Source organism: Coregonus lavaretus, assembly GCF_964263955.1.
Source record: "Coregonus lavaretus genome assembly, chromosome: 33".
NCBI lineage: Eukaryota > Metazoa > Chordata > Actinopteri > Salmoniformes > Salmonidae > Coregonus > Coregonus lavaretus.
In genome coordinates this window covers 12,663,044-12,679,485 of record NC_140020.1, presented here as the reverse complement: position 1 = coordinate 12,679,485, position 16,442 = coordinate 12,663,044, and the positions used below count along the sequence as shown (strand labels likewise).

General features: G+C 44.8%; 1 protein-coding gene across 1 annotated transcript in view; it reads left to right on the top strand.

The window, feature by feature from the left end:
* Positions 1-16,442, top strand: part of LOC311108557 (mitogen-activated protein kinase kinase kinase 5-like) — a 77,679-nt gene that overhangs the window by 26,862 nt on the left and 34,375 nt on the right. The window contains exons 2-3 of the mRNA XM_084151211.1: positions 9,474-9,613; positions 15,956-15,979. Coding sequence (XP_084007337.1) covers positions 9,474-9,613; positions 15,956-15,979 — 164 coding nt within the window. The remainder of the gene's footprint in view (positions 1-9,473; positions 9,614-15,955; positions 15,980-16,442) is intronic.

The window sequence follows — 16,442 nt, the reverse complement described above, 5'->3', positions numbered from 1 at the left end:
TATTATTACAAAGGGAAACCCAGCCGCGAGCTGTCCAGTGACGTGAGCCTACCAGACGAGCAAAATGCCTTTTAAGCTCGCTTCGAGGCAAGCAACACTGAAGCATGCATGAGAGCACCAGCTGTTCCCGGACGACTGTGTGATCACGCTCTCCATAGCCGATGTGAGCAAGACCTTGAAACAGGTCAACATTCACAAGGCCACGGGGCCAGACGGATTAAATCAAATCAAAATCAAATTTAATTTGTCACATACACGTGTTTAGCAGATGTTATTGCGGGTGTAGCGAAATGCTTGTGCTTCTAGCTCCGACAGTGCAGTAATATCTAACAAGTAATATCTAACAATTTCACAACATATACCCAATACACACAAATCCATGTAGGAATGGAATTTAAGAATATATACATACAGTTGAAGTCGGAAGTTTACATACACCTTAGCCAAATACATTTAAACTCAGTTTTTCACAATTCCTGACAATTAATCCTAGTAAAAATTCCCTGTCTTAGGTCAGTTAGGATCACCACTGTATTTTAAGAATGTGAAATGTCAGAATAATAGTAGAGAGTGATTTATTTCAGCTTTTATTTATTTCATCACATTCCCAGTGGGTCAGAAGTTTACATACACTCAATTATTATTTGGTAGCATTGCCTTTATTTCGGGTAGCCTTCCACAAGCTTCCCACAATAAGTTGGGTGAATTTTGGCCCATTCCTCCTGACAGAGCTGGTGTAACTGAGTCAGGTTTGTAGGCCTCGTTGCTCGCACATGCTTTTTCAGTTCTGCTCACACATTTTATATAGGATTGAGGTCAGGGCTTTGTGATGGCCACTCCAATACCTTGACTTTGTTGTCCTTAAGCCATTTTGCCACAACTTTGGAAGTATGCTTGGGGTCATTGTCCATTTGGAAGACCCATTAGCGACCAAGCTTTAACTTCCTGACTGATATCTTGAGATGTTGCTTCAATATATCCACATAATTTTCCTTCCTCATGATGCCATCTATTTTGTGAAGTGCACCAGTCCCTCCTGCAGCAAAGCACCCCCACAGCATGATGCTGCCACCCCGCGCTTCACGGTTGGGATGGTGTTCTTCGGCTTGCAAGCGTCCCTCTTTTTCCTCCAAACATAACAATGGTCATTATGGCCAAACAGTTATATTTTTGTTTCATCAGACCAGAGGACATTTCTCCAAAAACTACGATCTTTGTCCCCATGTGTAGTTGCAAACCGTAGTCAATCTTTTTTATGGCGGTTTTGGAGCAGTGGCTTCTTCCTTGCTGAGCAGCCTTTCAGGTTATGTCGATATAGGTCTTGTTTTACTGTGGATATAGATACTTTTGCACCTGTTTCCTCCAGCATCTTCACAAGGTTTAATTTGAGTAGCTACACTGTTTGCATTCTGCCATATTCCCAGTCACCTTGTCATGGTTAAATTCGGTGGTTCGCGCTTTCAGTTTTGCGCGAATGCTGCCATCTATCCACGGTTTCTGGTTAGGGTAGGTTTGAATAGTCACAGTGGGCACAACATGACCTATACACTTCCTGATAAACTCAGTCACTGTTTCAGTGTATTTCCAGGATGTGTACTCAGAGCATGTGCGGACCAACTGGCAAGTGTCTTCACTGACATTTTCAACCTCTCCCTGACCGAGTATGTAATACCTACATGTTTCAAGCAGACCACCGTAGTCCCTGTGCCCAAGAAAGTGAAGGTAACCTGCCTAAATGACTACCGCCCCGTAGCACTCAGGTCGGTAGCCATGAAGTGCTTTGAAAGGCTGGTCATAGCTCACATCAACACCATCATCCCAGAAACACTAGACCCACTCCAATTCGCATACCGCCCTAACAGATCCACAGATGGCGCAATCTCAATCGCACTCCACACTGCCCTTTCCCACCTGGACAAAAGGAACACCTATGTGAGAATGCTGTTCATTGACTACAGCTCAACGTTCAACACCATAGTGCCCACAAAGCTCATCACTAAGCTAAGGACCCTGGGACTAAACACCTCCCTCTGCAACTGGATCCTGTACTTCTTGACGGGCCACCCCCAGGTGGTAAGGGTAGGCGTACAACACATCTGCCACGCTGATCCTTAACACTGGGGCCCCTCAGGGGTGCGTGCTTAGTCCCCTCCTGTACTCCCTGTTCACCCACGACTACGTAGCCAAGCATGACTGCAACAACATCATTAAGTTTGCTGACGACACAACAGTGGTAGGCCTGATCACCGACAACGATGATAAAGCCTATCGGGAGGAGGTCAGAGACCTGGCAGTGTGGTGCCAGGCCAACAACATCTCCCTCAATGTGAGAAAGACAAAGGAGATGATCGTGGACTACAGGAAAAGGAGGGCTGAACAGATTCCCATTAACATCGATGGGGCTGTAGTGGAGCGGGTCGAGAGTTTCAAGTTCCTTGGTGTCCACATCACCAACAAACTATCATGGTCCAAACACACCAAGACAGTCGTGAAGAGTGCACGACAACACCTTTTCCCCCTCAGGAGACTGAAAAGATTTAGCATGGGTCCCCAGATCCTCAAAAGGTTATACAGCTGCACCATCGAGAGCATCCTGACCGGTTGCATCACCGCCTGGTATGGCAACTGCTCGGCATCCGACTGTAAGGCACTACAGAGGGTACATTACTGGGGCCAATTTTCCTGCCATCCAGGACCTATATACTAGGCGGTATAAGAGGAAGGCCCAAAAAATTGTCAAAGACCCCAGTTTCACAAGTTATAGACATGGCAAGCAGTATCGGAGTGCCAAATCTAGGTCCAAAAGGCTCCTTAACAGCTTCTACCCCCTAGCCATAAGACTGCTGAACAATTAATGTCCACCCGGACTATTTACATTAACAACCCCCCCCCCCCCCCCCCCCTTTGTTTTTACACTGCTGCTACTCACTGTTTATTATCTATGCATAGTCACTTTATTTTAATGTGTTACATTTTATTTTATTTTTTACTTTAGTTTATTTAGTAAATATTTTCTTAACTCTATTTCTTGAACTGCATTGTTGGTTAAGGGCTTGTAAGTAAGCATTTCACGGTATTCAGCGCGTGTGACAAATTTGATTTGAAGTATCTCTTGTCCCATTACATAGCACTATAGTACTTTTGAAACACACAGTGCCAGTGCAACCATGCATCATGGAGTCAATTTTACAGTAGTGTATCATTCCTCACAAGACACCTCAGTGTTGTCAGCTCCGAGCTGAGGATCTCTTTGCTCAGAGACCACTCATGTCTCCTCTTACTCTCTAATACAATACTCTCATTCTCTGTGTCTCAGTGGAGGCTCCTCAGAGGAGGAAGGGGAGGACCATCCTCCTCAGTGAATTTCATAAACATTAAAATAATGAAACATTAAAGTTATCCTTTTTAGATAACAACTATACTAAATATATTAACGTCACCAAATAATTGATTAAAACACACTGTTTTGCAATGAAGGTCTACAGTAGCTTCAACAGCACTCTGTAGGGTAGCACCATGGTGTAGCCGGAGGACAGCTAGTTTCCGTCCTCCTCTGGGTAAATTGACTTCTATATAAAACCTAGGTTGCTCATGGTCCTCACCCCCTTCCATAGACTTACACAGTAATTATGACAACTTCCAGAGGACATCCTCCAACCTATCAGAGCTCTTGCAGCATGAACTGACAGGTTGTCCACCCAATCAAAGGATCAGAGAAGGAATCTAGTACTGAAAGCATAAGCTACAGCTAGCTAGAACTGCAGTGCATAAAATGTGGTGAGTAGTTGACTCAAAGAGAGAGAAAGACAATAGTTGAACAAATTAATTTCTTAAAAAATGAAGGAGAAGCAATAGAGAGAGAGAGAGGGAGAGAGAGAGCTATATTTCGTAGTATTTTTTTTCACTTTCACTTTCACTTAGCTAGCGAATGCAGCTATCTAGTTTAGCCTACTCAAACACCCGGCTCAAACTGTCACGAATTCAGCCGAGGCTGCCCCTCCTCCTTGCTCGGGCAAGTTTCGGCATTTGTCGTCACCGGCTTACTAGCCACTACCGCTCCATTTATCATCACTCCATTTGTCTTTTCTTGTCTTGTCTTGTCAATCACACACACCTGGTACTCATTCCCTCATTAGTCTGTGTATAAGTGTTCCCTCGCCCCCTTGTCTTTTGTGAGTGATTGGTCATTGTGAGAGTAAGTAGCTCGGTTGAGCTACTCTTTCCTTGTATGTAGCCAAGGTGGATTTTCCCTTGTGCTAGTTTCGTTTTGACGCTTGCTGCGCTTTATTCATGTACACTGAATAAACTCTGGATTTCGGTGTTTTACCTCCTGCGCCTGACTCCGTCATTCACACCTCATCACAGAATCACTCACCTCTATGGAGTCAGCAGGAGAGGAGTGCATGCCTGGAATAGTGGCAAGGGTCCAGGAACATTCCACTATGCTGGCCAGCTTGGGGGAAGCTATGTATTGGGTTCTTCAGGTCGTCCAACGCCTGGAGAGAAGAGGAACCGATCCGTCGAGACCAGCTGGCCAACCGGATCCAGCCACCTACATCACAGCACCCGGAGGGATCCAGATATCTCGACCACGGGCGTTCGATGGGACGCCGGCTCTATGTCAGGGATTCCTTCTCCAACTGGAGCTCTACTGCTCCAGTGTCAGGCCGGCGCCATCAGATCGAGAGCAGGTGTCCGTCCTCATTTCCTGCCTCTCGGGGAAAGCCCTGGAGTGGGCCAACGCGCTTTGGAGAGAAGGAGGAGCCGCGTTGGAGGACTACAGGGCGTTCGCCCGCCTATTTCGGGCGGTTTCGATCACCCGCCCGAGGGTCGAGAGGCGGGTGAGCATCTGGTCCACTTGAGGCAGGGGACAAGGACAGTACAGGAGTTTGCGCTGGAGTTCCAGATTCTGGCAGCAGGATCCGGGTGGAACGAGCGGGCCCTGATCAACCAGTTCCGGTTCCATCTACGGGAGGACGTCCGACGGGAGCTAGCCTGCCGTGACACCAGTTTGTCTTTTACCGAACTGGTGGACATGGCCATTCGTCTGAATAACCTGCTGGCAACCAGAGGACGTCCTGGAGGAGGTCTGCCCGTTCCCGCCCCGACCAACGTGGATCCAAAGCTCATGGAGCTGGGTGGTACCGCACACAGAGAGAGCGAAAGACGACAGCGCCAGTACCAATCGGATGGCACAAAGGGACATTCCACCACACGTTGTCGTCAGTGCTCTTTTGGGTCAGGAGGCGGCCGGCAGGGCACTCTCGCATCACTCCAGGTATTGAGCACCCACACTTGTTCAGAGCCCTCTGCTGCGCACTGTACCATACCCATATACTTCCCTGATTACATGAGAGTTCCCAAGTGTAAGGCGCTAGTAGATTCAGGCGCAGCTGGGAACTTTATGGATAAAACTTTCGCACGCCTCCAGGGCATTTCATTAGTTCCCCTATCCATTCCACGCCCCATCAGAGCACTTGATAGTCGACCATTAGGGTCCGGGTTGATAAAGGAAGTCACGGTACCAGTCACCATGATCACACAGGAGACGCATTGTGAGCAGGTCACTTTTTCCATCATTGAGTCTCCTGCTTTCCCTGTGGTGTTAGGGATTCCGTGGCTAGCACTCTACAACCCCACTTTCTCATGGCCGCAGAGGGTTCTCACGGGGTGGTCGTGTTGGGTGTTTCTGTTGGTGCAACCACGGTGGAAAGTCCAGACGGTGCCTCCACAGTGCGCATTCCCCCCGAATACCATGATCTGGCAAAAGTTTTCTCCAAGAATAAAGCCACTAAATTTCCACCTCATCGGGCGGGGGATTGCGCAATAAACCTTTGGGGAGACGCTGTACCTCCCTCGTCATGTGTATCCCCTATCGCAGGCGGAGACGGAGGCTATGGAGACATACGTCACCGAGTCCCTGCGCCAGGGGTACATACGTCCCTCCACTTCACCCGCCTCCTCAAGTTTATTTTTGGTGAAGAAGAAAGACGGCGGTCTGCGCCCGTGCATTGACTATCGACCACTGAACAGGGAGACGATTAGAATTAGTTATCCTCTCCCCCTCATTCCGTCAGTGGTTGAGTCATTGCATGGAGCGCGCTTCTTCACTAAATTAGATCTCAGGAGTGCGTACAACCTGGTGCGTATCCGAGAGGGAGATGAGTGGAAGACAGCATTCAGCACAACCACGGCGCATTATGAATACCTGGTGATGCCCTATGGTTTGATGAATGCTCCCTCAGTCTTCCAGTCCTTTGTGAACAAGGTGTTTCGGGACATGCTTGGTCGCGGTGTAGTGGTCTACATCGATGACATCTTAGTGTATTCCGCTACGTGCGCCGAGCATGTGTCCCTGGTTCGCAAAGTACTGGCCCGACTGTTGGAAAATGACCTTTATGCTAAGGCAGAAAAGTGTATGTTTTTCCAGCAGTCCGTCTCCTTCCTCAGATACCGCATTTCTACCACAGGTGTGGAGATGGAGGGCGACCGCATTGCAGCTGTGTGTAATTGGCCGACTCCAACCACGGTAAAGGAGGTGCAGCGCTTCCTTGGCTTCACCAACTATTATCGGAGGTTTATCCGGGGCTTTGGCAAGGTCGCAGCTCCCATTACATCTCTGTTGAAGGGTGGGCCGTCCCAGCTCCGCTGGTCTGCTGAGGCTGACAGGGCCTTCAGTAACCTGAGGGAACTGTTCACCTCGGCCCCGGTACTGGCCCACCCCGATCCATAACTACCGTTCGTAGTCGAGGTGGATGCGTCCGAGGTTGGGATGGGAGCAGTCCTGTCTCAACGCTCGGGCACGCCACCCAAGCTCCGCCCCTGTGCGTTCTTCTCAAAGAAGCTCAGTCCGGCAGAGCAGAACTACGGCATTGGTGATCAGGAGCTGTTGGCTGTTGTCTGAGCTCTGACCATGTGGAGACATTGGCTCGAGGGGGCGAAACACCCATTCCACGTCTGGACAGACCACCGTAACCTGGAGTACATCCGGGCAGCGAGGAGGCTGATCCCTTGCCAGGCCAGGTGGGCCCTATTCTTCACCCGGTTTGATTTCACACTGTCATACATTCTGGGTACGAAGAACTTGAAGGCAGACGCACTGTCCCGGCTGTATGATACAGAGGAGAGGCCCAGAGACAATACCCCCATACTGCCAGACTCATGCATTGTGGTGCCGGTAGTATGGGTTGATGGACGCGGATATAGCGCAGGCATTACGCACAGATTCATCTCCACCGCAGTGTCCAGCTGGGCTGCAGTATCTGTGATCGTCTGATCTACTGGGCACACACGTTTTTCCCTTGTACTAGTTTCGTTTTGACGCTTGCTGCGCTTTATTCATGTACACTGCATAAACTCTGGATTTCGGTGTTTTACCTCCTGCGCCTGACTCCGTCATTCACACCTCATCACATAAACAGAGAGGGATGCTATGTTAGCTAGCTGGCTATGGCTATCCAACACTGGAACTCTTCCAAGTCAAGGTAAGCTTTTGGTTTTATTAATTTATTGCCACCAGGGCCCGCCGGTGTAACTGCTAAACTGCTTGCTGACTGTAGACTGTACTGCATGATTGTAGCGGGTTTACTAACTCGTTAGTTGTAGTAGCTATGTTGACTAGCTATGACGTTAGCTAGTATGGTGACAACGATGTAGGCTGTGTGTAGCGGTTAGCGGTTATGATATGAAGGTTTGGCCAGGAAAGATTTTTTCGCCTGGTCACAGACAGCTGATGTGTTGTGCACTGAAGTCCACAAGCGAAGGGAAAAGGTGAGAGGAAGAGAGCGCGTAGATGCGAGAAGAAATTCTACAATGAGCTAAATGATCAGGCTGTTTTTTATGTGGCTGCTATGTAAGTGAACTGTGTTTGCATGTGATCAGGGGTGTGTTGTATTCATTTTGCCGATTCTGTTGAAAAACGTTTCTTAAACGGAAGCAAAAGGAACGAAACGGGGATAAACATACCAGAATTTGTCCAATAGAAACTCTTGTTTGTAACTGTTGGACTAATGATTACAGCCTAGATTAACTAGATGCAGGCAAGATTGTGCAAGGCGGTATTGAATGTGTCACTGTCTGTCACCTTCATTACTCTAATACTTCTCTCAACATCTGCACCTCCGTTGTAAACTTTCATTCATAGGCTAGGTTGTAGCAACCTCATGATGGGTATAGGGAAAATTTGAGTATCATGTAGTAGCCAAACCTATCGATGTCACATAGAGCTGGGTGAATAGAATATGAATGACAGTCATTCAATATGCTGTAATAGAAATAAGGCCATGCTAAAAAAAAAAAATAGTCCTCTCTCATCTTAAACGTCAACGACCGCCACTGGTGTCTACAACATTTTCCATATGTCTATATGTTCCTAAGTTACCATTCATGTAAGCTAATATTTGCTCTGGCTCAAACCTAATCTTACAGTGCCTTTAGAAAGTATTCACACCCCTTGACTTTTTCCACATTTTATTACGTTACAGCCTTATTCTAAAATGTATTAAATTGTTTTTTTTCTTCATCAATCAACACACAATACCCCATAATGTCAAAGCAAAAACAGGTTATATATATAAAAAAATATATATTTAATCAATTTTAGAATAAGGCTGTAACGTAACAAAATGTGGAAAAAGTCAAGGGGTCTGAATACTTTCTGAAGGCACTGTATATAAGGCAGAAGTTTCCAAGGAGAGCGCTGTATATAGCCTACCCCACCCATTTCAAGCCAGGCTGTCTCCACTGGGACCTTTTTCTTTGTGTCACCACACAGCAGCACACACAACAGTACGCACATTAAAATAGATTGCCTATTTGCTTTGATTATCCTTTTGGCGTTGGCTGTCTGTATGGATGTTTGGTTCTCAGTGAGTGAGACTAGCGTTGGGTCTGTAGTGGACTGGAACCCAGGTATTACAGTGAAAGGGTGCTCCATTGGAAGGGATTACAAGCTCTATGCTAAGCTATATGTAATGTGTATGTTGACATGGAAGGGGAAACTTGGAAGCACATGAAAAGGTGGGGTGGGTCTGTTAAATGTTATCTCTCTGGAGAGCACTGTCATTACAAAACACTGAAGCACTGTTTTAGCCCAGTTTTATTTTTGCTGTTATCAGTCAGTGGGAGCTACCAGAGGGACCTCTGGAAAAATCACACCCCAGACTTAATACCAGACAATGTTATTTTGGCCTTTTCTTTTGGAAGATTTAGTGACGTCACTGTCTGGTCCAAAAATGACGATTTGGGCAAATTGAAGATCCTACTCCAAATCAACTGTACAGGCATTATTGTCCCATCAGGAAGCATCAATCTCATCTCATCTAATTTCATTTGACACTTAAACAAACTGGTAAATGTGAAGAAACTGCATAGGAAGCTACAATACGTTATAGGCATAACATATGTTATACTATAGACCTACGTACAGTTGTTCAGTGTTAAGCCCACTAACAGGCTATCTCTGTCCCTCCCAGACATAGCTGTGGTGGAGATGACGGACGCTTTCCGCCAGCCCTCCCTGTTCTACCACCTGGGTGTGAGGGAGAGCTTCAGCATGGCCAACAACATCATCCTGTACTGTGACACCAACTCCGACTCGCGACAGTCCCTGCAGGTAAGCTGTGTGGTTCACACTCGCGCGCACACACACACATGCACACATGCCTTACATAAATGTATCTGCAGCCTGTCAGCCTTTTTTCTCATCACTTTGTACATACTTTAATCAACTTAATGTTTCCACAATGGATGTAATGTCTTAAGGTTCATCAGGTTAATGACAAAGGTCTATATTTAGAATCTGAGTGTGTGGGGAACATGTAATAGCTGTCATTGCTGTTATAGTGACAGTTCAACACATTAGTTATTTGTTTGAAGGGGGATGCATTAACACCTAGACAGGAAATTGTGTGTTTCATAAGACATTAGGCCTATGTAAAATAGCATTTGACTGAGGAAAAACAATCAATTTGGTTTAATATTGCACGCCATTACATCCATTACATCCATTTAGCCCTCTAGTCTTGTAAAAGAGAATTTTGTAGACAGGGAAATGTAATTGATAGACTGACTCATTTCCTGGCATTTGCAGAAGAGGTTTGCATATGTGTCAATTTTGGTGTTGTCTATGCCCTTGGGCCTGAGTCCTCAGGTGATGTACAGTTGATTAAACATTAGCCTAAACTGGTTTGCAAAGTGAGAGAGCCCTTGCAGCTGCAAGGGAATCCCCTAACAATGACCACCGCCAACAACACACAAGCATGCAAATTAGAGAATGTGGGGAGGGGAGACTATGGTTTCCTGTGCATACAATGCCTTCAGAAAGTATTCACACCCCTTGACTTTTTCCACATTGTGATGTGATACAGCCTGAATTTAAAATAGATTAAATTGAGATTTTGTGTCACTGGCCTACACAAATACCCCATAATGTCAAAGTGGAATTATGTTTTTAGACATTTTTACAAATCAATACAAAATGAAAAGCTGAAATGTCTTGAGTCAATAAGCATTCAACCCCTTTGTTATGGCAAGCCTAAATACGTTCAGGAGTAGAAATTTGCTTAATAAGTCACATAATAAGTTGCATGGACTCGAACTGTGTGCAATAATAGTGTTTAACATTATTTTTGAATGACTACCTCATCTCTGTAACCCACACATACAATTATCTGTAAGGTCCCTCAGTCAAGCAGTGAATTTCAAGCACAGATTCAACCACAAAGACCAGGGAGGTTTTCCAATGCCTTGCAAAGAAGGGCACCTATTGGTACACTGCAGTGGCGGTCGGTGTCGTTTAAAATGAGAGAGGATGATAAAAAAAATTATGAGCATGGCCTTATTTCTATTACAGCATATTGGATGACTGTCATTCAATGTAACATCGATAGGTTTAGGCTACTACATGATACTCAAATTTTCCCTATACCCATCATGAGGTTGCTACAACCTAGCTTATGAATGAAAGTGTACAACGTAGGTGCACACAGGTCGAGGGAAAGATTTGAGGTGATAGACATTGACACATGGACAGACAGTGACACCACCTTGCACAGTCTTGCCTGCATCTAGCTGACCTAGGGTGTAATCATTAGTCCAACAGTTGCAAACAAGAGTTTCTATTGGACAAATTCATGTATGTTTATCCCATTTTCGTTCCGTTGCTTCCGTTTAAGAAACGTTTTTCAACAGAATCGGCAGAATGAAAACACCCCTGATCACACGCCACATATAAACATTCATTCTGTGATATTTTGATTGGGTGGACAACATGTCAGTTCATGCTGCAAGAGATCTGAAAGGTTGGAGGATATCCTCCGGAAGTTTTCATAATGAATGTGTAAGTCTATGGAAGGGGGTAAGAACCATAAGCCTCCTAGGTTTTGTATTGAAGTCAATGTACCCAGAGGAGGACAGAAGCTAGCTGTCCTCCGGCTACACCATGGTGCTACCCTACAGAGTGCTGATGAGGCAACTGTAGACCTTTATTGCAAAACAGTGTGTTTTAATCAATTATTTGGTGACGTGATTATATTTTGTGTAGTTTTATCTAAAAAGGACGATAACATTTTAAATGTTTCACTATTTTTATTTTTATGAAATTCACTGAGGAGGATGGTCCTCCCCTTCCTCCTCTGAGGAGCCTCCACTAGTACACTGAACAACAATTTGAACACAACATGTAAAGTGTTGGCCCCCTGTTTCATGACCTGAAATAAAAGATCCCAGAAATGTTCCATACGCACAAAAAGCTTATTTCTCTCAAATTGTGTGCACAAATGTGTTTACATCCCTGTTAGTGAGCATTGCCAAGATAATCCATCCACCTGACAGATACCTGTGGCATATCAAGAAGCTGATTAAACAGCAGGATCATTACACAGGTGCACCTTGTGCTGGGGACAATAAAAGGCTATTCTAAAATGTGCAGTTTTGTCACACAACACAATGCCACAGATGTCTCAAGTTGAGGGAGCGTGCAATTGGCATGCTAACTGCAGGAATGTCCACCAGAGCTGTTGCAGGAATGTCCACCAGAGCTGTTGCCAGATAATTGAATGTTCATTTCTTTACCATAAGCCACCTCCAACGTCATTTTGGAGAATTTGGCAGTACGTCCAACTGGCCTCACAACCGCAGACCACGTGTATGGCGTCGTGTGGGCGAGCGGTTTGCTGATGTCAACGTTGTGAACAGAGTGCCCCATAGTGGCGTTGGGGTTATGGTATGGGCAGGCATAAGCTACGGACAACAAACACAATTGCATTTTATCGATGGCAATTTGAATGCACAGAGATAGAGTGACGAGATCCTGAGGCCCATTGTCGTGCCATTCATCTGCTGCCATCACCTCACGTTTCAGCATAATAATGCACGGCCCCATGTCGCAAGGATCTATACACAATTCCTGGTAGCTGAAAATGTCCCAGTTCTTCCATGGCCTGCATACTCACCAGACATGTCACCCATTGAGCATGTTTGGGATGCTCTGGATCAACGTGTACGACAGAGTGTTCCAATTCCGCCAATATCCAGCACCTTCGCACAGCAATTGAAGAGGAGGAGGCCAACATTCCACAGGCCACAATCAACAGCCTGATCAACTCTATGTGAAGGAGATGTGTCGCACTGCATGAGGCAAATGGTGGTTACACCAGATACTGACTGGTTTTCTGATCCACCCCCCTACCTTTTTTTAAAGGTATTTTTGACCAACAGATGCATATCTGTATTTCCAGTCATGTGAAATCCATAGATTAGGGCCTAATGAATCACCATGAGACCAATGGTGACTTTAAAACAGTTACAGTTTAATGGCTGTGATAGGAGAGACATTTGGATGGATCAACAACATTGTAGTTACTCCAAAATAAGAAAGAAGCCTGTAGAGAATAACAAATATTCCAAAACATGCATCCTGATTGCAATAAGGCACTAAAGTAAAACTGCAAATAAAATGTGGCCAAGAAATGAACTTTATGTCCTGAATACAAAGCATTATATTTGGGGCAAAACCAACACAACACATCACTAAGTACCACTATTCATATTTTCAAGCATGGTGGTGCCTGCATCATGTTATGGGTATGCTTGTCATCAGCAAGGGCTAGGGAGTTTTTTTTAAATTAAAATAAACGGAATAGAGCTAAGCACAGGCAAAATTCTGGAGGAAAACCTGGTTCATTCTGCTTTCCAACAGACACTGGGAGATAAATTCAGCTTTTAGCAGGACAATAACCTTAAACACAAGGTAAAATATACACTGGAGTTGCTTACCAAGACGACATTAAATGTTCCTGAGTGGCCTAGTTACAGTTTTGACTTAAATCAGGTTGAAAATGTCTGTCTAGCAATGATCAACAACCAACTTGACAGAGCTTGAAGAATTTTCAAAAGAATAATGTGGAAGTATTGCATAATCCAGGTGTGCAAAGCTCTTAGAGATTTACCCAGAAAGACTCACAGCTGTAATCACTGCCAAAGGTGATTCTAATATGTATTGACTCAGGGTTGTGAATACTTATGTAAATTAGATATTTCTGTAATTCACTTTCACTAAATGTACAAAATGTTCAAAAATACATGTTTTCACTCATTATGGAGTATTGTGTGTAGATGGGTGAGAAAAATTTAATCCATTTTGAATCCAGGCTGTAACACAACAAAATGTGGAATAAGTCAAGCGTAATGAATACTTTCTGAAGGCACTGCAGAAATCAAGATACACCACACACACTCATATGACCTGCAATGCTCTGCTCTGACATTGTCATTGACATAAAAAAAGCATTGCAATATTTTGAAATTGTCATAAAATCCTCAAAGAATAACCTCTTCAAATAATAAGTAATCAAATAATCTATTGCAAAGTGTACCCTAAAATAAATATTATGCCTGTAATCTTGATGAACTGCCCTGCATCTCCACTTGCCTACACTTCGACACCCTGCAGTAAAGAAAACGACTTTCTGTAGTGGTTTTACCAGATCTGTACCAGCTCCCTCATTGAAGGTTAAGAGTAACAATGGCTGTTAACCTTTATAGAATGTTAGAATAACTCCTTAAGAGCCTGTGGTTCAACCTCTTTTTAAAGTGCCTTTTCCCACATACAGTGGGGAGAACAAGTATTTGATACACTGCCGATTTTGCAGGTTTTCCTACTTACAAAGCATGTAGAGGTCTGTAATTTTTATCGTAGGTACACTTCAACTGTGAGAGACGGAATCCAGAAAATCACATTGTATGATTTTTAAGTAATTAATTTGCATTTTATTGCATGACATAAGTATTTGATACATCAGAAAAGCAGAACTTAATATTTGGTACAGAAACCTTTTACAGAGATCATACGTTTCCTGTAGGTCTTGACCAGGTTTGCACACACTGCAGCAGGGATTTTGACCCACTCCTCCATACAGACCTTCTCCAGATCCTTCAGGTTTCGGGGCTGTCGCTGGGCAATACGGACATTCAGCTCCCTCCAAAGATGTTCTATTGGGTTCAGGTCTGGAGACTGGCTAGGCCACTCCAGGACCTTGAGATGCTTCTTACGGAGCCACTCCTTAGTTGCCCTGTCTGTGTGTTTCTGGTCGTTGTCATGCTGGAAGACCCAGCCACGACCCATCTTCAATGCTCTTACTGAGGGAAGGAGGTTGTTGGCCAAGATCTCGCGATACATGGCCCCATCCATCCTCCCCTCAATACGGTGCAGTCGTCCTGTCCCCTTTGCAGAAAAGCATCCCCAAAGAATGATGTTTCCACCTCCATGCTTCACGGTTGGGATGGTGTTCTTGGGGTTGTACTCATCCTTCTTCTTCCTCCAAACACGGTGAGTGGAGTTTAGACCAAAAAGCTATATTTTTGTCTTATCAGACCACATGACCTTCTCCCATTCCTCCTCTGGATCATCCAGATGGTCATTGACAAACTTCAGACGGGCCTGGACATGCGCTGGCTTGAGCAGGGGGACCTTGCGTGCGCTGCAGGATTTTAATCCATGACGGCGTAGTGTGTTACTAATGGTTTTCTTTGAGACTGTGGTCCCAGCTCTCTTCAGGTCATTGACCATGTCCTGCCGTGTAGTTCTGGGCTGATCCCTCACCTTCCTCATGATCATTGATGCCCCACGAGGTGAGATCTTGCATGGAGCCCCAGACCGAGGGTGATTGACCGTCATCTTGAACTTCTTCCATTTTCTAATAATTGCGCCAACAGTTGTTGCCTTCTCACCAAGCTGCTTGCCTATTGTCCTGTAGCCCATCCCAGCATTGTGCAGGTCTACAATTTTATCCCTGATGTCCTTACACAGCTCTCTGGTCTTGGCCATTGTGGAGAGGTTGGAGTCTGTTTGATTGAGTGTGTGGACAGGTGTCTTTTATACAGGTAACGAGTTCAAACAGGTGCAGTTAATACAGGTAATGAGTGGAGAGCAGGAGGGCTTCTTAAAGAAAAACTAACAGGGCTGTGAGAGCCGGAATTCTTACTGGTTGGTAGGTGATTAAATACTTATGTCATGCAATAAAATGCAAATGAATTACTTAAAAATCATACAATGTGATTTTCTGGATTTTTGTTTTAGATTCCGTCTCTCACAGTTGAAGTGTACCTATGATAAAAATTACAGACCTCTACATGCTTTGTAAGTAGGAAAACCTGCAAAATCAGCAGTGTATCAAATACTTGTTCTCCCCACTGTATAACATTTCCCTGGTTGTTTGCTGGCACTTACAGTATGACACTGCAAAAATAAGTGCTAGCGAGACTGTATTAGCATTTCTACTGGTTCTGTTTACAACTACAGGAATCCATTTATAGCAGGAGTCCATTTATGATGTAAAGATATCTCTAGTCAATGAACCGTGGCCAATGTAATGTTTCAGTGATTTTTCTACATCAGCCTTGCAAACTCACTTACTCACCACAATACAGTATTGACTTTTCTCTTTTTCTTTTGCAGGATATTATTTGCCAGAAGAACACTGTAAGTACACAAACTTCTAACTCTCTCTCTATTTCAAAGCTGTTAGAAGCAAAACCTCTCCTCTCTTTCTTCTTGCACCTTTCCTGTGTGAAAGTAAGTGCAATAAACAGTTATTTTTTTCTCACGGCAGCATTCAGCAACACACCAGTGTCTGCTACAATCAGCCCATTTTAATTACCCAGTTCAGTATCCCTCTAGTTTGGCTTTGTGCATTCTGCTTTGTGTACAGTAAACTAAAGCATTTTCCCTTACTCAGAGATTTTTCCAGGATAGCTTTACTTGGTTGACAGGCAGCCTTATTATCAGGGTGACTGGGGAATGTGCTGTGGAATGCAGCAAGAGAATGAGTTCACTTTCAATTTCACCTCTCATTTTCGATTTCCTGCCACTGTGCTGTGTCGACACAGCAGTGGTTTAAGCTCCCCCGTCTGTAACACAGTGTCTGCCACTCCTTCTGCCCAGT